General features: G+C 44.0%; 1 protein-coding gene across 3 annotated transcripts in view; it reads left to right on the forward strand.

The window, feature by feature from the left end:
- PROX1 (prospero homeobox 1) overlaps window positions 1-20,542 on the forward strand; it is a 612,185-nt gene that overhangs the window by 44,461 nt on the left and 547,182 nt on the right. For 2 of the 3 annotated variants that reach the window (XM_049769513.1, XM_049769512.1), the window contains one exon: window positions 4,135-8,614. In XM_049769513.1, coding sequence (XP_049625470.1) covers window positions 4,135-4,320 — 186 coding nt within the window. In that variant the 3' untranslated portion in view covers window positions 4,321-8,614. Of the gene's footprint in view, window positions 1-4,134; window positions 8,615-20,542 lie in introns of those variants that run through there. The other variant, XR_007493781.1, reaches the window with a different exon arrangement.

Below are 20,542 nucleotides of genomic sequence, written 5' to 3' on the forward strand. Positions count from 1 at the left end.
TCAAGTAGCATAACCATTTCATCAGCTCCTGAGGAATCAGTCCTTTCTCAAACATAACCCAGAGAGCTCCAGCTCCCCCACAGTCTTTTGCTTCACCCCTGCTTAGTTGCAGGTCCCTAACTCAGCAGTGGCAGTTCTTGAGCCCAGATCCACAGCATGTTGAGTGCAGTGGCCTCAGAAATATGGACATGAAAAAGGGCTGAGGGATGCACCTTAGAGAAGCCAGGTTAATTTAATGGACAGTTTCTTGGTCAAGTTTCCTCACTGGTTGCACATCAGTCTCCCCATTCCTGCATCTCCCAGGAGCTGAGGTTTCCTTCTTGTTCTGTCAGATGAAGAGCAAAGTTCATTTATTCTAACACTTCTTCACTGGTTCTCTCTTTGGCCCTGATTTTTTAGAGTCTTTAGAGTGAAGCATGTACCTCTGTGTACCAGAGTTACAGGCCTAGACATGAAATAGGAGGCAATTCTGGCCAGGAAAGGGTCTGCACAAGCCCAGCGAGGGGATATGTGGGCTTGGAGGGAGGCATGAACAGAAACAACCCTTCAGTTAAAGGCCTGTTCGGAGAGGATCATGGCCATGAGTTCATAGTAGGCCACGCAGGGTAGCTCAAGTCAGTAAAAGATGTTCAGGAATGGCCAGGATGATCACCATCAAGAGCTGGACAGGATAGTGGACTCCAGCCCTCCAGACACCCTGTCCTGGGATTTTAGACTTAGAACTGCTCTGTTCCCTTAGAAGTAACCCAAGTGTTCTCAGACCCACTGGATGGGCAGGACATCCTCAGCCTCTCTCATGTGTAGACTCTCTTCAATTCCTCAGCCACCTTCTCTCACAAGTGGACTCTCTCCTCAATGCCTCTGCTCCCAACATGGGCTGAACCTCCCTCCCACCCCTGCATACTTGGCCCTGGACCGCCTCCCGTGGGTGCCTAGCTGAGCTTCTGGCCACTCTGTCCTCTTCTGCCACAGCTGCTAGGCCTGAGTCATGCTCTGCTAAGCTGCTAGGCCCAGGCCTGAGCTCAAGGCCCAGAGATGGTCCCTGTGACCTCATTGAATATGGAGGAGCCTCATTGTACCTGGAAAAGGTGGATGGGAACTGGTACGGGGGAAAGAGTTGGGCTAACAGGGCCCAAGGCTGGTATAGGAGGGCAGTTGCCCTTGACTTTCTTCAGCCTTGTCCCAGCAAGAAAAGTGTGGAAACAAAGCAAACAAACAGAAAAAAGTGAGTGGAAGATTTTTCTCTCCTCTGGGCATCTCCAACTGTCCCCCCCAAAACTCACATGCTCAGCAGGGCAAGAGGGGAAGGAACAGGTGCATTGGGGATGACTTTTTCAAATAACTTGGGAACACTCCCTTTTCCTAGACTTTGATTGGCCCAGGGGAGACCTCCTCTCTTTTTATTTTTCTGACCAATGATTCCGCATTGAAAGCAAAGGAATGAATGATGGAGCTGGGATTTGAGTGTGTAAAACATGGGCAGTCAATCATACTTGCTTTCTTTACTACCTTATTTTTTATTTTGGACTACACCCAGCAGCACTCCTGGCTCTGTGCTCAGAAATTACTCCTGACAGGCTCGGGGGACCATGGGATGCTAGAGACTGAACCTAGAGTCTCTCAGGCAAGGCAAATGCCCTTCCCGCTGTGTGCTCTGGCCCCTCTACTACTTTTCTTTATGAGTGAAGAGAAGGTAGTGGGGAAATCAGTCTTGTCCATATGATGTGAGCTGTGAGTGGCTTCTCTGAACAGAGGTAAAAAATCTTTACTTATCTGTAATCAGTGGTCCTCAAACTATGGCCCGAGGGCCACATATTGTATTTGTATCTGTTTTGTTTCTTCATTGCAAAATAAGATATATGCAGTGTGCATAAGAATTCGTTCATAAGTTTTGTTTTTACTATAGTCAGACCCTCCAATGGTCTGAGGGACAGTGAACTGGCCCCTGTTTAAAAAGTTTGAGGACCCATGTTACTGTAGCATCTGGGCCATTCTACCACATTGTCACAAGTCTCAGGAAAATAGACCTAGTGCCTAGCAGGGATGCTCTGGGGAGTCCCTGTGTATGTACCTGAAAGCACATATGTGACTTATCAGGAACAGACACCTGGTCCCTGGACTGACTCTGTGGGCCATCTTGGGGCAAAAGGACCATTTTCATATATGCCTTAGAGAGGGGAAATCAGAGATGCTAAGTGAGTGTGGCTGGACTGTTCCCAGCTCTGCAGGAGAGAGAAGAGAGCAGAAAACACAGCACATTTGCCCCCGTCCATACACATGAACACACACGAAGAAGAAGCCACCAGTGGACTGTGGGGACGTCTAGAAGAGTATTTGAAGCATATTTCACTTGGAAGTCTAGTGGCCAAGCATCACCTTTTCTATGTCTGTTCTGGGCTTCCTGGCTGTAAAATGGGGCACTGTCCTATTGAGGACTTAGGGAACATTATTGGATGCTATGAGTCCCAGTCGGCATGGAACCCAGGTGTAGCAATTCAGCCCCTGAAGAGGTTGACTGATGGTGGGATGGAGGATGAGGCCTTTTTCTTCCAGCTCGGAGCACGCGTCTGCCACCCTGTCTAGCCCACAGTTCTGAGGTGAAACGGTGGGTAAACAGCTCGCAGACAGTCAGACTCGTGGAAATATTCGCTTTATTCGGAGGACAAAACTGAAGTCCAAAGACTCAGCTTCAGTTCCAGCCAAAAAGCCTCGGCCTTCCACAGACCCTTGATTTTATACCCCAGAGTCAGGTACCACCCAATGGTGGGATCAGATACCAACCAATGGTGGAAGCAGAATCAGGTCCTACCCTAGGGTGGGGGCAGAATGCCAGGTCACACCCTAGGGTAGGGCACAATCACCAATCAGTTTAGGGTGAGTAACATAGTAATCCCCCAAAATATTTACATACACAACACCCAGGAAACCTAAAAAGTTGGGTGATTATCATGCTTGGGTGCACTTTGGCTGTCTTCTCTCCATGCTGATCACTGTGGGTTGCAGTTCAATTCAGAAGTTGCATTGTGGTTCTTTGTTGGTGCTGTTCCTCAAGTGCCCTGGAATGAAGCTCCCTTGATAGGAAGTGAGACTTCAGAGGGTTCACCACTGAAAGTTGGGGTGCCCTTAGCAACCAAATTCGCTGTCTAAATGCATTCTTCTACTTTGGTCTGCCTGCTTTATGTTCCTAATGGCAGCGGGTTCCAATTCAGAAAGACAAATTAGATTTGTTGCTGAAAGATACTTAATGAAGATGGTTTAAGGCAGTGGTGGGCAACCTTGTTTTTTCAACTGAGCCAAATATCACCAAAACCACGATTGAAATTTATTTTGAGAGCCACATCTTTAAAACCAAAAATACATAGGATGGTACACTGTTTTCAGTTTCAATAAGTTTTTATTGAGAATATTCTGCATGCAAGTATCCACATAGGTCGGGAGGATACAAATAACACAACGAATAAAACAAAAACTTTAGAACGATATTATTTATCGATAACGTTAAATTTCATAAAATTTGCCTTACAATGTAGAGAAAATTACATCCTGACAATGACTGACAAAATCACAAACACTAATGTGAACATTGGCCTTGGTTCTGATCAGAGCTGGGTAGAGCCGACCACCGGGGCTGCACACAGGGTGCGCACTGACAGAGGGTAGGAGCAGAGTCCTGACTCCTGGAGCGACCACCCGGCATACAGAAGAGCCGCATTAAAAAGTGTAAAGAGCCTCATTAAAAAGTGTAAAGAGTCACATGTGGCTCAGGAGCTGCAGCTTGCCGACCACTGGTTTAAGGGATCCCAGCAAGGTCTGTCTTATTCTCCCCACTCTAATCATCCTGGGAACCCCCTATCCCCATCCTTGTCTTTCCAACAACGATGCATGACTTACAAAATTCTCTAAGACACTTTCCCACCTTGCAAAGCCCCCTGGATCTACCACTCCCCAGAATGCCTTGGCTGTCAGACTCTAGCAATTAGTCATAGTCCAGCAAAGCTCCCAGACATTAGCAGAAATGCAAGTGCCCCATAAACCCTCATTGGCAAGGTGTCACTATGTGGAGCTTCCTTGGAAGACCCTTAGGTTTACAATGGTGAAAACTTTGCTAACGCCCCTGTCTCCTTATACCTGCAGGTCCCGGAGAGATTCCTGGAGGTCGCTCAGATCACCTTGCGGGAGTTCTTCAATGCCATCATTGCTGGCAAAGATGTTGACCCTTCCTGGAAGAAGGCCATATACAAGGTCATCTGCAAACTGGATAGCGAAGTCCCCGAGATTTTCAAATCCCCCAACTGCCTACAAGAGCTGCTCCATGAGTAGGAATTTCAGCCTCTTTTTGAATGTATGAAAAGGAGCTGCCTCTCTGGAAGGCCCCCGTGTGCATGTGTGGACACTGGTTTCCTGTAGCGTGGACGGGAGGCATGGACATGCTATGAAGGCGTCTGGCTATTCCTCTTCCTCCTTCTCTGCCTCCTCCTCCTCCCATTTATTTCATATTTTTTCCTTTCCCAGGGCGAAGGGACAATTCTTTTCCTTCTGCCTTTCAGTTCACTTTTGCCCAGGGCCCTTAACATGGGGAAATTTCAAAAAGGGTTGGTTTTCTGGGACAAAGACGGTTGGAGTGTGGAAAGGAGAGTTTAATGAGGAAGGGCATGCATGGGTGATGTTTCCTCTTGCTGGGTAGTTTTTGCAAAGAGCAGCTGGTGGGGAAAGACTCCCCCAGACAGTGGGGCGGCCTCTGGTCCTGACCGTTAGGATAGCCAGGAAACTCACTGAAACCACTTCATGAGTTTGACTACTTTATTTGGCTCACCCCAGTTGGAATCTTTTCTTTACTTGTTTTCAAAACATCACTGGTGGTGGACAAAAGCTTGTCAAAAGTACCCCCACCCCCCAAAAAAAATACCTAAATGCAAGAGGTAAAGATATTTTCCCTCAGAGAAGTGGCCATTGCCCAACCGACCCCCACCCCCCACCCCATGCCCCAAACTCCCAGACTAAGCTCACCAACCTCTTCTGGTGGCGAAGCAGTTTTGCACAAAATCAACTCTTTCGAGCTGGGACTAGCAAGGCCCCCAGGTCGAGTCTCCTTACGGAGACCAGAGAGCCCTGAGAAAAGAATCCTGACACTCACTACCACTTTCGATTCATTTTGCTTCAGATATTAAATGGCTCCTAAGTTTGATATGTCCTCTTTGCTCATCGGTGTGCTCACCATAATTATTCGCTCCCTATTGAACACCTTTTAGCCCCCTACTGTTTTCCAAATCCCTTTCTATTGTAAGGAATGAAGACACCTAAACTTGACAATGACATTTCTGCCATACTGGAGCACTGGCAACAGTTAGAGGCTGTGTCTCTTATTTCATTGAACGAAGAGTTTCTTCATTAGAAAGTTCCTGAGAAAGCTTCCTCTAAGAGTGTGACCAAAGTGGGAGCTGCGGGTGTCATGGCGGAAGGTTTGTGGAAACTCCTACTGAGTGCCCAAACTGGGGCTGGCGCTCAGCATGCACTGGAAAACTAGCAGCTGTTTGATCTTTCCTCCATGTTTCTCCTCTTCTTTTTCTTTCTTCCAGAGTTTTCCAAAGATCTACACATCTCCTGCTTGCTATTAAAGAGTTGTATGCTTTGACACTTCTTGAATCAGGTGGGCAGATGCAGTAGAAATGATTTGTTGTAATAGAATTATAGCACTTCCCCCCCAGGGTAGACATGTACTCAGTAATTTCATCCAAGAGAATCATAATACCACAATCCCCCCAAATTGTACTTAAACCATATTTGACTCTGAGAAAGATGTAGGCTCAGCCCCTTACACAGACTCTCCTTCCTCAATCATCAGAAGGTTTTATACATGGCTGGGAAATTCTACAGATGGAAGATGGGCAGAGGTATTTCTGACCGGCTCAAGGCTGGAAATCCTGCTGGCATTCATTGGCACTGTTTGGACACCATTTATTGCTATGAGCAGCAATGATCAGCACCAAAACAGCTTCATTCCTTAGTTCTGATCAGCCAGGCCTGGCCCAGCTCCCTGACCCCACACACTGTGCTCTGAGCCACCAGCACCACCGGGTTCTCGTTTCTCATCTCACAAGAACAAAAATGAAGCCATAATGGCCATATCTTCATTATGGATGTGAATGCAAACCCTTTTCAGAAGTTCAGCTAGGGGTGTAGAGAGACACTGTCTCAGGATGAGCTCAGGGCCTACCTCTGCTTATAGGAAGGAAGTTAGGGCAAGTCCTTCATGCCTGGAGCTAGAAGAGGGGTAGTCTCTGCTATCCCTGGAATCCACATCAGCACTAGGCATGCAGATCTGGGGGGGGGGGGCTTTCAATTAGGGACACATTTCAATGACATCTTCTCCATCTCTGAGTCCAATGTCTGTGGTTTTTAGTTCTTTCTCTTTTTCTGATAGAAATTTAGAATATACCAGAGCAGGCTCCCTACAGAGCATCTAGGTTAACATCATCTGTCCCTTTCAGTGCTCAGTTTAGACACTGCAACTGAAGGAAAAAGGCAGCTCTTGGTTCTCTCTCTCTCTCTCTCTCTCTCTCTCCCTCTCTCTCTCTCTTTTCCTGGGTATTCCTTTCCCTACCCTACCTTATTCTTTTGCAATTGTAAAATCTTTGTCAAAAAAAAAGATACCCTCTCAGAATTCCTAGGGCACAGTGTTTGGAAATTCCCAATCTTTCCTTCTTCATTCACCCCTTTCCTATTGAGTGACTTTGATTACTCAGGAGAGAGTGGGGATAAGGGAGGGACAGTTGAAAGTCCATGTTGACCGCTTCCTCTCTGCTAATCCTGAGTTGGTTTTTGTGTGTACATGTGTGGTTATAGTCTGTGCCTAGACCCAAAAATGCACCAGCTAAGGGGAGGGGGTCGTTTTATTTCTCTGGGGAGGGGAGAAATCCTTCAAATACCAGTTATTTCCCACAAATTCAATTGTTGTTGTGCCTTCTGTGGCTTTTGACTCCATCCTTCTGATTTTATTTCTGGTTACTATCACTGCAATAAACACTGGATTTCTTTCTAGCTGTTGGACATTTGTGATAGCTATGCATCCTTTTGTGTCTTTTTTCAAGCAAAGCGGGAGACTACATTTTTGAAGAATTTTTAAAACAGTTTGATACCGAAAATTATTTTTCCCCTCACTTGTTTGAGCAGCATTCGGGATTTGAAAATTCTTGTAGAAGCAATTTTGGGTAACTGTGGTGCAAACTTTGTGTTTTCTTAGCCTAATGAAAAGTAGTCTAGAAGCAATATTTCATGCCCTGTGCTCTGAGGACATGTGCCTGTCTGCGCACATAAACAGACATACATGCACTTGTAAAAAACAGACACACATATTTCTGTGTGTGATGTGCGTGGATAGCTGACTTTTTCCTCTCTAGATTTAAGGACCTATTTTAGACCTGTCATACTTTGTGAAAAGAATGTTCTATTTGCAGCAAGACAGCATTTCATTCTTACTATGTCTCTGGCTGTTTCATGAGGACCACTTTGCATTCTATGGTCAGACAGCGTGGAAGATACAGAATGTGCTGATTCTTTAAGAAACCTTCACCCGCCTATTCCTGAAGTTTTCTTGGTGCCTCTATGAGTCTTGTTTCATGCGAGGATTTCTTTTGCTGAATTTGTGTTATTGTGCTAGGGGTGTGGGTGAAGAACATTTTTAAAAAATGTTTTCAAAAACAAAACAAAAAAATAAAGCAAAAACTAAAACCACGCAAGCAAGAGGGGAACTTTTATAAAGCAATGTAAATATTACAAATCATAGTTGTCATTGGGTCCATCCAGGATCCGAAGACTGCCTCTTACCACCTCTGTTGAATCCAGTTGGAGTCTCCACTGGCCGCATAGATACTGGAAGCAGAGTGCTCCCCGCCTACCCTCTCTTCCAAAGGGGATACTTCATCGGCCACAAGTGTGAGGGTGATATAGCTTCTGTAAATTGATGAGATTTCTTTTCTATGTACATGAAGACATTGAATGAGTAACTCCCGGGATAAACACACACATATACATATGCCCCACACTCACACACACATATAGACAGACATAGATGCAGGCTGATATAAGTTGTAAAGCTAAAGATTTTGGGGCTTTCCTTAGAGGATGTCTCTCTCTCTCTCTCACCCCAATGCATCATAAGTTCATCAAAGAGATAAGCGACTTGTGGATCCCCAGGATCCACAGTGTTTGTGTCAAAAGACAGAACCCAACCTCTTTGCCATGTATATTCTGGAATCTTCTTCATTGGTGTGGATTGTCCATGTTTTCTTTTGTACAAACTCTGTGTTTGCAGATTCCCAGCAGCATTGTTTTCCAAAAGCTACCCTTTAAAGACTAACTGATTTTTCTGGGAGTGAGCGGTTCCCAGATTGCCCTTCAATGTTAAGTTGGAAGAATGCGATTTTGTTTTCAGTAGATCTGTTAGTTGTAAAACTGTCTTGAAAACTCGGACTCAAACACTCATACTCAGAGCTGGGATAAGAACTGGTATTTTTCACCTCTGCATCTTTCTTCTAATTATCCTTCTAAGAATATCAAAGGATGTGGAAGCACTTAAACTTTGAGTCTTTCCAACTAAGCCCTCTCAGACCCAAATGCCAGTTAAAAAAACACAAACCTGAGTGAGAAAGGCAAAGCGTTCAACTCCTTTTGGGAAAGTGTAGTGTTTTATATTTTTTGAAATTTTCTATGCCTTCCCCTATGTGGAAAAAACATGATGAAGTTGTACATTATGGCTTAAAGATTAAAATAAGGAAAGCAGATGTCTTTGGGCTTGGTCTCAAAAATACCTAGAAGAGTCAAAGGTCATGGCTTCCCCAATATTGTCCCAGCCATTTCTCATATGTATATAAAATAAACTGTGTCAAAACACTGCCTTTATATTATTTAGCAATATGTTGTATATAGCATTGTTAAGCTCTTTTTTTTTTTTGGTAATAAAGACCCTTTGATTTGAATAGAGTACAATAACTGGACTGATAAAGTCAATTTTTTTTTAGCTAGAGGCAATTTCAATGGTGGATTTTTTTTGTTGTTGTCGTCTATTGTTCTGAAGACTTTGCATAATTTATTGGTTTAATTTATCCTAATTTATTTGATGAAGGTGTACAATTTTGTATTACCAAGGATGTACTGTAATATTAATTGATATGATAAAAAAAAAAACCGATCACAATGAGTCTCCCTGTCCATATTAAAAGAAGAAACTAAAAAGGTGCAGTAGACCATTGATTTGGAAGTCAAAGTGAAAAAAAAATGTAGTTTGGCAGCTACTAAATATTAAAACAGGAAACAAAATGTGTTGGGGGTGGGGAGGGGGCGGGGTTTTCCTCTGTGTGTTTGAAGCTTTTGTATAAGCCCCAACTCCGACCTTTGCTTTGTGCCACTAAAGGATATGGCAGCTTAGGCTGCCCCTGTGCCTTCCATCTTCTCTTGAACTGAATGTATGTGCGTATATATGCAAGCTTGTGCAAAATAAAATAGACACGACAAGTCAGTGCCATTGGCCTTTCTTCACTCATGGGCACTGGGGTAGGGTGGGGTTCAAAGTGCTTAGAGGTGTTCAAACCCTGACCCCAGGGATCCCTAACTCCTGCCCCCAGCACCTCTAAGTGTTTCCCTAGTAGCTTCCAGCACCCCTGATCCCACACATTGATCTATCTAGCCCAGTTGATCAAGGACCATGGGGCATGGTTGTGGGACCCTTGAGCACTGTGTGGGAGGCCCCTCTACACTGAAAACTAGGGGTCAGAGCAATGGTACAGCATGGAAAGTATCTGTATGTTGTGGCAGGCCCAAGTTTGATCCCCAGCATCCCATAGTGTCCCCCAAGTACTGCCAGGAGTGACCCCTTTGTGCAAAGCCAGGAGTCAGCCCTGAGCATTGCCCAGAAACCAAAATGAAGAAAGAGATAGAAAACTCAATCATATCTAAGACACATTCACCACTTTGGGGCCAGTGCCCTTTCCCAGGCCACAGCAGGGGACATTCCCCTACCCTTTCTGCTCTTCCTTGTGCCTATGGGGCACCAATAACCAAAAACCCAGACCTTGTTTGTGCAAAGCCTGGATCAACCCCTTGAACTCATGTTCCCCCCAGGGTAACTTCCTGAGCTAAGACTCATTTTCTGAGTGGGCAAAGCTGCCTGCTACTGGAAAGACATGGGATGGTTCAATGTCAGGAATGGGGTGGGAGGGGCATGGGCTCAATCTTCTCCTTTTAGGCATTGAGTGATAGTTTTTCTGGAAAGGGAGTCATGGGCTAGATCAATTTGGGCCCCTATAAGCCTATGGAAGACTGAGGGGAACATCTTTCCCTTGGTTGAGTGACTGGGAAGGCTCGAAAGGATGATGAAAACTGAAGAAAGCCAAATGGCCATCGTAAGCCAGCTGAAGCCCAGTCCAACCCCTCCTACCCTTGAGCCCAGCCCTCATACAAACCCCCATAGAGGAAAAATGCTTTATTCACAAGTCAGAAAGGGTCCTGTGAGATAGCATAGTGAATAGTGCCCTTGCCTTGCATGCAGCTGATCCAATTAATCCCTATCACCTCATATGATCTCCCAAGCCTGCCAGTAGAGGTTCTTGAGTGAAAAGCTAGGACTAAGCTCTGAACATCACTGGGTATGGCCCCCAAACAAACAAATAAACAAACAACAATAAACATGGGTCTCTGAAAGGCAGTTTGGTTTGGAGACAATCAAGAGGAAATTGCCCCAGTTCCTGGATTCTGTGAGCTGGATGAGAGATGAGAGATCCTGGCCCCAACTCCATCTGGGTCTTTGGGGGATTCAAACAGGTCTCCCTTGCTACATTCGGGCATTTCTCTGGTTTGACAGCTCCAAGTAATTTACCCTAGTCCTAAAGTCCTACCAAATGTCCCCTGAATAGTCTTTAAGACCTCATGGAAGTAAGGTCCCCTCCTCAGCAGAGGGGCTGACTTTTACTCTGTATATGATCAACATCTGAAAACTGAGAGACATTTGCTCATTGAGGAATTCTTAGGGAGCCTATGAGGGAACCTTGTTTCTACAGGGGGGGGGGAGGGGGTGCAAGGAAACATCTGTGAAGCCCAGGGTCTAACAGAACAGAGTCTAAACATGGAAGAAAGTGTAAAGAAATGCCTTCAGCACAGCCACTCAGGTCCTGGGCTGAGAAGGAGATGCCCTTCGGGAAGGCAGCACTGCTTAAACTTGTTCAGGCGCTACTGACTGTCTCGCTTCCCCATAGGAGACTCCCTAGAGAACAGAGAATCTCATAGCCTGCAATATCACTCATTATTGAAGTTTTTGTCATCCCAACATGGTGTTTTCAGCTGTGACACAGAACTATCCTATGACCACTCCTGGTAGACCAGATCCACTTCACAGCTAGTTGAGATGTCTTGGAAAAAGGCATTCTCTGTGGTAGACCCAGCTTCAATCCCAGGCACTTCCAGGAGTAATTCCATAGCACCTCAGGTGTTTACTCCATAAAAAAATATCCCTTTATTGCTCACAGCTTGTTCCCAAGCCCAGCCCTAATGACAGGCCTGATTCTGGGGGTGGGGAACTGCAGTCAGAGGCTTGGGGTACCCCCAGCAAAGATCTGGAAATGTCCAAAAGAGGAGGGCACCCTCCCACACTGAACTGACTGACTCCTAGCTTCTTTACCAAGCCAGGACAGGTGATATTTGCAGAGCCCCCTGCAGCGTGGGCTAGGTGCTTATGAGACTAGTTCAGAGGTTGGCAATCACTTTGGAAAGAATGCTCTATCTCTGCAAAGAAACCTACCCCTGGGGGAGAAAGCTCTGGCTTCCCCATGTTTGTTTGTGCGAGTAGTCCTCTGTGCCCAGCAGCTACTGGACATATGCTGCATAGATCTCAAAAGCCGGACTCTGACACTCTCTGGATCACTGTTCTCGCCACAAATACTCTAAAAAAGATACACACATTCTACATACATGCAGCCACACATACATGCACACACACTCACATTTACAAAATCTATATCCACATTCACACACAAACTCATGCACACATGCAATATACACTCACATCTTAAACACACACATATTCTCTCTCACACACACACATACATACACAAAACACACATCAGTGTTCCAGAAAGTCGTCAATCAGATCCCAGTGACCATATCATACCGAGAATTTGCCCAATAGGCACTTGTTCCAGGCCTGTGAGATTTCAGGGATATAGAGCCATTTCTAAGCAACGGCAGGATCTAAACTTACTCCAGAGGCCAAACCATTTTAATCAAGACAGTGTCTAAGCTGAAAAGATGTATGTGAGTGAGTGAGTGAGTGAGAGAGAGAGAGAGAGAGAGAGAGAGAGAGAGAGAGAGGGAGAGGAGACAGAGAGAAGGAGACAGAGATAGAGACAGAGACAGAATACCCTGCCATCTCCCAGAGGCACTACACCTTTATGGTTTCATATGTGAATCCAACCAAAATTCAGAAACAGGCCAGCACCTCCACAATTCAGATGATAAATACCTAAACATATATGCTCACGGCATGTTCATGTTTGCATGCATTTACCTCTTACCCCCAGGGACCACATTCATTTTCTGAGCTCATATTTCTTAATACGAATGCAATGCTCAGAAATAAAATACAGGCAACTCTATAATAATAATAATAATAATAATAATAGAGTAAAATAGAGAAAAGTTAATATTCTATGCTACCAACAAAAGCATTTGTTGGTGGAGAAAACACTGTGCTGACTTCTGAGAGGGAATAATATGGAGTAGTAGCAAATGTTCTGCACAGGGAGGTCAAAAAACTGTGCAGCTGGGTGCTATACATTGTTGTGTTCACTGCTGACTCCTTGTTCTGAGTTCAGGGTTGACTCCTGGCTATGTTCACAGATCAAACATAAAAATAGTTAGGTAGGTAGGTAGGTAGGTAGGTAGGTAGGTAGGTAGGTAGATCAAACAGAAGACAGAAAAATAGGTAGGTAGGTAGGTAAGTAGGTAAGTAGGTAGATAGATAGATAGGTAGGTAGATAGAAAGGTAGATAGATAGATAGATAAACAGACGAACAGCAGATAGAGGCCAGACATTTATGGGTGATGCATGAGAAGAGAGACCAAGCCACAATCCAGCAGATGTTCACCACAGTCAGCCTCAGGGAGCAGGTGGGCAGCAGGCATAGGGTGGGGAGTGAGGCTGGGCCAGACACTCACCCCTGGCCTGACCTCTCACTCCAAAGCCTCTATGAGGAAAATCAATGAACCCCTGAAGGGCTGAGGCTGAAATTTGACCCCGTGTTGGTGGTCAAAAGAGCTGAGACTAGGTGAGCTCATCTTTATCTTAGGGAGAATTTGGGGCTCTCATCCAGATAAGGGCAGATTGTGTGAAAACAAAAAAAAAAAAAGGTGCTCCCTCCACATCCACCACCTTACCCCCACAAAAGACCTGTCCTATGGGGCTGTGTGCAGAGCTTGAGCCCCAGAGAGCCATCCAGGGTCATCCCTGGGCCCCAAAACCCCATGGCCATTCCTGTCGCCTTCCCTGGCTTCTTGCTGATCTGTGTCTTTTTTTCCCCCTCCTCCGTTGGCAAATATTGACCGAGTTCAAGGGCAGCGTCAGGTAGAAGGTCTAACTGCAGAGTCGGCACGGGATGAGGTGCTGGAGAGAGGGTGGGGGCCCCCTGTGAGCTCCCAATGCCTGTCTTCGAGGGCCTGGCTGTCTTATCAAGGCAGGCGCTATTTTTGTCATCATTGTAATCTGGGGTGGCTGAGGGCAGGCACTTGAGGTATGCTAGAGGAATGGGGCGATGCGGGGTGCAGGAAGGGCCCTTGGCCTGTGCCCTCTGCCTCACTACGGGGTCCTGTGGACCCACAACTTCTGTGAATCCCACAAATAGATCCTGGAGCCCTGAGATGCCAGGAAGTGTTTGACAGCTGATGCTGTTTTGATTTATTTACGAATTTGTTTCTGAGTCCCATGCAGCAGTGCTCAGGGCCAACTTCTGGGTCTGTGCTCAAGGATCACTCCTTGGGAGAACATATGTGGAGCTGAGATTGGAACCTAGGTAAGCCATGTACAAAGCCAGCACCCTCCCTGCTGTGCTGTCACTTGGCCCTTCACAGTTTATTTTCCCAGTTGGTCACCCCCCAATCCCCACCAAGCAACATGGTGCAAATTTCTTCTAAATCCTCTTTTCTGTCAATTTCTCTTACCCCCCCCCCCCCAATTCTCATCTGCAGGGTTCAAAGGGGACAGTCAGCACCCCAGACTCAGAGAGGGTATTCTTCCAGCTTCATCCCTCTGTGCCTCAGTTTCTTGAGTGTGACAGAGATGTTAATGGATCCTGCAGGAGGAGGAGGAGAGACCACATTGTCTGGGAAGCATTTGACACAGTGCCTGACACTTCCCATGGGATTAAGAGGCTTTCTCTCCTTCCTTCCGCTCAGCCACCCCGGGTGGCAGGTGGGTGGGCCCTTGACCAAGGGGGGACACTAGGCAAGGACATTCAAGGGGAAAGGGGCAGGGTCAGAAGGGAGAGAAAAAAGGAAAGAGAGGAGAGAGATGGAGAGAGGGGGAGAGGGAGAAAGAAGGAATGAGAGGGAAAGAGAGGAGAGAAAGAATAATAGGGAGAGAGAAGGAGTAAAAGGCAAGAAAGAGAGAAAGAGGGAGAGGGAGAGAAAGGGAGAGAGAAAGAGAGGAGAGAAGGACTTGGGCAGCTGAAGTGCTTCTGTGTTGCTGACTGCCAGGAGTGGCAGTTCTGAGACAGTAACAGGAGCTAAACCTGTAGCTTCTCACTGAGCCAGCTGGGAACAGTACTGGGCTTCACTGCACAGTGGCTGGAGGGATGTCCAGGATGGCTAGCTGGTCTCTCGGCCCCTTCCAGCCCCTGTCTCAGTCCCTCTCTCCTCCCCAGAGTTCCACAGACATCTTTGGTTTGTAAGAACTAAATGCTCAAGCCCAGGTGAGTCGATGTTCCCATGAATGCTCCTCTCACTGTGATGCCAGAATAGGGGAAAGCCCCATGGGTGATGTGTCCCTATCTGGACACCCTGTTCTTCTCCCATTGCCATATCCCCACCTACCCTTGGCTAAAGGGTTTATTTGCAATATCCACAACCTTGTGTGTAGGCAATGACTTAAGGGGCAAGCAATGCTCCCTGCCACTCAGATGCTCCAGTGAGGGGACAGGGGTTGGGCATGTCACTTTGCATGTGGCCTCTGTGGGACTTTTACAAAATGGCTTCTGGACAGAGACCACAGAAGGAAGGAATTAGCTGGATTTAAGGTCAGTTTACTTTATCATTTCTTTTTTGTTTGTTTGTTTTTAGGTCACAACTGGTGGCACTTAGGGGTTACTTCTGGCTCTGTGCTCAGAAATCACTTCTGGTAGGCTCAGGTGACCATATGGGATGCTGAGATTTGAACCAGGGTCCATCTTGTATTGACCGCGTATAAGGCAAACGCCTTACCGCTGTGTTATAGCTCCGGCCCCCCACTTTATCATTTCTATAGGAACTCTTAGAACATAAGATGGAGGTAAAATACCTGCCAAAGCCCTAAAATAGTGGAAAGATATCTAGAAAACTACTAAAACACTAGGAAAATAGGGGAGGGGCCTTAAATCAGACCCAAAAACATAGCAGCAGTAGCAACAACAACAACAACAATAATAATAATCATAGCAAAAAAAGCATTTGTTATGTTCTTATACAGTCTTTGGAATTAATAAAATGAATTTTGGGGTTTGGGGGGGCCATACTAGCTGTGCTCAGGGGCTACTTTCTGGATCTACTCAGAAATCACTCTTGACAGGCTCAGGGGACCATATGGGTAGCTGGAGATTGAACCTGGATCAGCCATATACAAGGCATCCCCCTTTCCTAATGTGCTATTGAACTAGATCTCAAAATGATTTTAGTCACAGAAACCCCTGAGAATCACTGGGTGTGACCCAAAAAACAAAAAAGGAGGGGGCAAGAAAAGAAAAATGGAGCAAAGAAAACCTCAACAAGTGGTATTAGGACAACTGGTCAGCCACATGCAAAAAGTGAACTCGAACCTCCACCTAACACCATGCACAAAGGTCAAATTCAAATAAGTTAAAGACCTTGATATCTTGATATCAGATCTGAAGCCATAAGGTATATAGAAAAATACATAGGTAAAAGACTTCATGACATTGTGACTAAAGGCATCTTCAAGGAGGAAATACCACTGTCCAAACAAGTGGAAGCAGAAATAAACAAATGGAACTATATTAAAATGAGCAACTTCTGCACCTCAAATGAAATAGTGACTAGGATACAAAGGCCACCCACAGAATGGGAGAAACTATACACTGAATACTCATCAGATAAGGAGCTAATATTTAAAATATACAAAGTATTGACAGAATTTAACAAGAAAAAATATCTAAGAAGAAATGAACAGACACTTCCTCAAGGAAGAACTACAGATGGCCAAAAGGCACATGAAAAAATGCTCCATATTACTAGTCACCAGGGAGATGCAAATCAAAACAACAATGAGGTATCATCTCATGCCACAAAGACTGGCACACATCACACACACACACACACACACACACACAAATCAGTGCTGCTGTGGATATGGGGGAGAATGGAACTCTAAACTACTGTTGGAGGAAATGTCATCTAGTTCAGCCTTTCTGGAAAACAATATGGAGATTCCTCAAAAGAAAAGGAAATTGAGCTCCTATATGATCCAGCTATACCACTCTTAGGGATGTATCCTAAGAACATAAAAACACAATACAAAAAATACCTCTGCACACCTATTTTCACTGAAGTGCTGTTTACGATAGCCAGAATTTGGAAACAACCAAGAAGCCCTTCAACAGATGAATGGCTAAAGAAACTGTGGCACATATACACAATGGAATACTATGCAGCTGTCAGAAAAATAAAGTCATGAAATTTTCCTATACATGGATGGACATGGAAACTATTATGCTGAGTGAAATGAGTCAGAGAGAGAGAGAGAGAGAGAGAGAGAGAGAGAGAGAGAATAGTCTCACTCATCTGTGGGATTTAAGAAAAAATAAAAAAGGCAGTATTGTAAGAACACCCAGAGACAATGGAGATGAGGGCTGGAAGGAATGGCCCACAATATGAAGTTTACTATAGAGTGGTGAGTACAGTTAGAGAAATAACTACACTAACAACTATCATGACAATGATAGTGAGTGAGAGAAATAGAATGCCTATCTCAAATACAGGCAGGGGGTGGGGAGGAGTGAGATGGGGGCTTTGAGGTGGGAAGGTTGCACTGGTGAAGGGGGTGTTCTTTCTTATGACTGAAACCCAACTACAAACATGTTTGCAATCACAGTGCATAAATAAAGATATTATTTTAAAAATGGAAACAGATCACAGAATAGTAGATTGAGTTTTTATTTATTTATTCATTAATTTATTTATGATTTTAGAATATACCCAACAGTGCTCAGAAGTTGCTCCTTGCTCTGAGCTCAGAAATTACTCCTGGTGGGTTCAGGAACTATATGGGATGCCAAGGATTAAACCCAGGTTAGCTGCATGCAAGAAAACACCCTACCTACTATAGTATCTCTCTGGCCCCCTGACGTTTTGTTTTTGCTTACTAATTTTGTGGGGAGGCAGTTATTGCTTTCCTGGCTCTGAACTCAGAGATCACTTCTGGAAATGCTCAGGGAATCATACATGGTGCCAAATACCAAACTCATGTCAGATGTATGCAAAGGATGTGTCCTGTCCCTCTCCCGCTCTACAAGGTTTTAGGTTTTTTGAGGGTAAAATCTAAAATAATAAATAGGGTTTTTTTTTAAAGCATAATTTGTTAAATATCTCGTCTCTATCAACAAATTAATGAATACAATGCCAAACCTCAAAGTGCCAATCAAAACTCTTTATGGAATGAAATGATTCTAATGTCACTGGAAAGAAATATTTCTGAAAGAAAGATGGAAAGAAAGAAACAAAAAAAAAACACTGAAAAAGAAAAAATATATAAGTGAAATTTGTTAGTGCACTTAAGGAGATAGAGTACATCTCAAAAATACCCAGAGGTGACATGGATATTTATTTTTCCTATGCTTTATCCTAAAAGAAAAAATAACATATAAAGGCACATTCATGAAGTACTGTGTTATTAATATGAGTTGAGAAAAACAGCTCAAGAAAGCAGATTGGAAAATCCAGAAATAAATACAGGTGGGCACAGGAATTTAGGCTATTAATAAAGGTCAATTTCAAGTTGGCAGGAAAAACAACTCAACAGGAGCATGGGGATATTTTGCTAATGAGATATAAAAAAAAAACTTAGGTTACCAGCTCATAGCATATGCAAAACTAAATTATTGCTAGAGGAAAACATGGTCTCTATACTTATACACACATAAGTGCAAACATACATGGCACACATGAAGGTTCATTAAAAGAAACTTTAATATTTTAAAATTTAGAAAACACTTCAAGAAACAAAAAAATTCAGAAGCCATCAAAATAAAGCAAAGTCAAAGGTATAATTACACAAAAAATCAGACAGACCTCATCACTAAGCAAAACCCTGGTACCTAACATGGGAAAATGATAAATAAAATAAATTAATACACATAGCTTTCATATATAAAAAGCATCTATAACTCAATAAAATTTACACCAATCAATGGTAAAATGATAAGAATATCTGATTAATCAAAATACCAGGGGAAAACTAAAAGTGGCAAGTAAATATTTTAATAAGCTTATATTTATTGAAAATCAGCAGCAAGCAAATTAAGTTTTATTGTCATTTTTGCCAATCAAAATAAAAAAAGCATGACATAATGATTTTGTTCAGTTTGATAAGGGTCTGAGTAAATAAGCAGGCCATGGCAGCATTGCAGGATTTTAAAAAATCTTTTTATAAGACAAATTGACAATAACTCTAAAAATTTAATAGGGTTCTCAATTTAGGAATTAGAAATACATACAAATATGTAAAAAGCTTCAAAAAAGCATTGTTTTCAAATGCCAAAAATAAGATACATCAGTAGAAGAATGATTCAATTCATTGTTTTCTATGTTTATTCGGAGTACTCTGGGATGTTTTTTAAAATAAGATATTTATACATCAACATCAGGCAAACTATTTACTGAAAAATCTAGGTGTACAATTCAATATTGTGTTGATTCAAAAAATCATTAATTTTGCATATAAGTAATTCTGTAATTGTGGTGCAATCTGAAATTAATGGAATCTAATAAAAGGCAGAATTTTTAACTTCTTAGTAAAACACAAAATAATGTAATTCCTTACAACGGAGAAGTATTGGAGTTGATGAAATGCAGTAAAGCCTTTCATTCCATTTACGTGTCTATCTTCCAGAGCGTACCATTGAGAACTGAGCCAAAACTTCTGAATTCCCAGACTCAGGAGGAGATGAAAAAGGCCAGAGAGGCAGGAATAATTCTGCCCTTTCCAGTGAGGACAACATTCATGCTTCAGAATAAGGACTCGGGGCATTTTTCCCAGAAATGAAGAGGGAAGGGGTTTAAGATTGGAGGGAACATGGGGATATGGGCAGCCACTGGGAGCAGAGCAGATGGGAGTTTAGGGTTTGTGTTAGCAAGGGAGCAGAAAACTGCTCCCTGGAAGAATATTCTGCAGGAGTATCAGGGAGGACTAAGCACTTAGCACCAAGAATTTTGTAGACTGGTCATGAAGTAACCAAGGTAGCCAGTGATTTGAAGGAATGGGTTGAAGCACCAGCATTGATTGAGCACCCAGCATTTGGAAGACTGAGCAGAAATTACCCAGCATTTACTGAGCACCAAGCACCCAGCATTTAGAGGACTATGCATGGAGCACCCAACATGAAGGCAGAGGCAGAGATGAGCTCTGCACAGCCCACCTCTTCATTTTCTTGAAGCAGCTACTAGCAGAAAGCAGTGAATCCAAGAGCCTCTTCAGAGACTCAGAGCCATGCTCTGTCTCCCCAGTCTGTCCCACTCCCTGGGCTGCCAGATCAAATGAAAGGATGGCAGCCTAGATGTTGACCTCTCCCCACCCCAGATTTGGGGGTGGATGCTGGGACAGGTGATACAGGGGGAGGGGGTGTCAAGGCAGGTTCATTGGAGAGAGATGCCTCACAGGTGAAATGTGCTGGGTGTAATTCAGGCACTGCAAAATCATAGCAACAACTTGGTAAATGTCAAAATTCTCAGTTTAGATGATGCTGGATCAAGTTTTAAGAGACAGATTGGATGGGTGGATGGAGACTGGACAGACAAATAGATCAATGGGCAGATGGATGGATGGGAGGGTGGGTGAGTGGGTGGATGGATGGGTAGATGGATGGGTGGATGGATGGAAGGTTGAGTGGATAGATGGGTGGATAAATGGGTGGATGAATAAATGATAAATATATGAATTGCTTTGGATGGATAAATGAGGTGGGAGGGAAAAAAGGAGGAGAAAATGGAGATTAATGATTAATAATTACATATCAAGTTGAATATGATTTTGTAGAAAATAAATTTCTAAACTGGTTTTATTGGAAGAAAAGGAGTG

This window comes from Suncus etruscus, chromosome 3 (genome assembly GCF_024139225.1).
Source record: "Suncus etruscus isolate mSunEtr1 chromosome 3, mSunEtr1.pri.cur, whole genome shotgun sequence".
Taxonomy (NCBI): Eukaryota; Metazoa; Chordata; class Mammalia; order Eulipotyphla; family Soricidae; genus Suncus; species Suncus etruscus.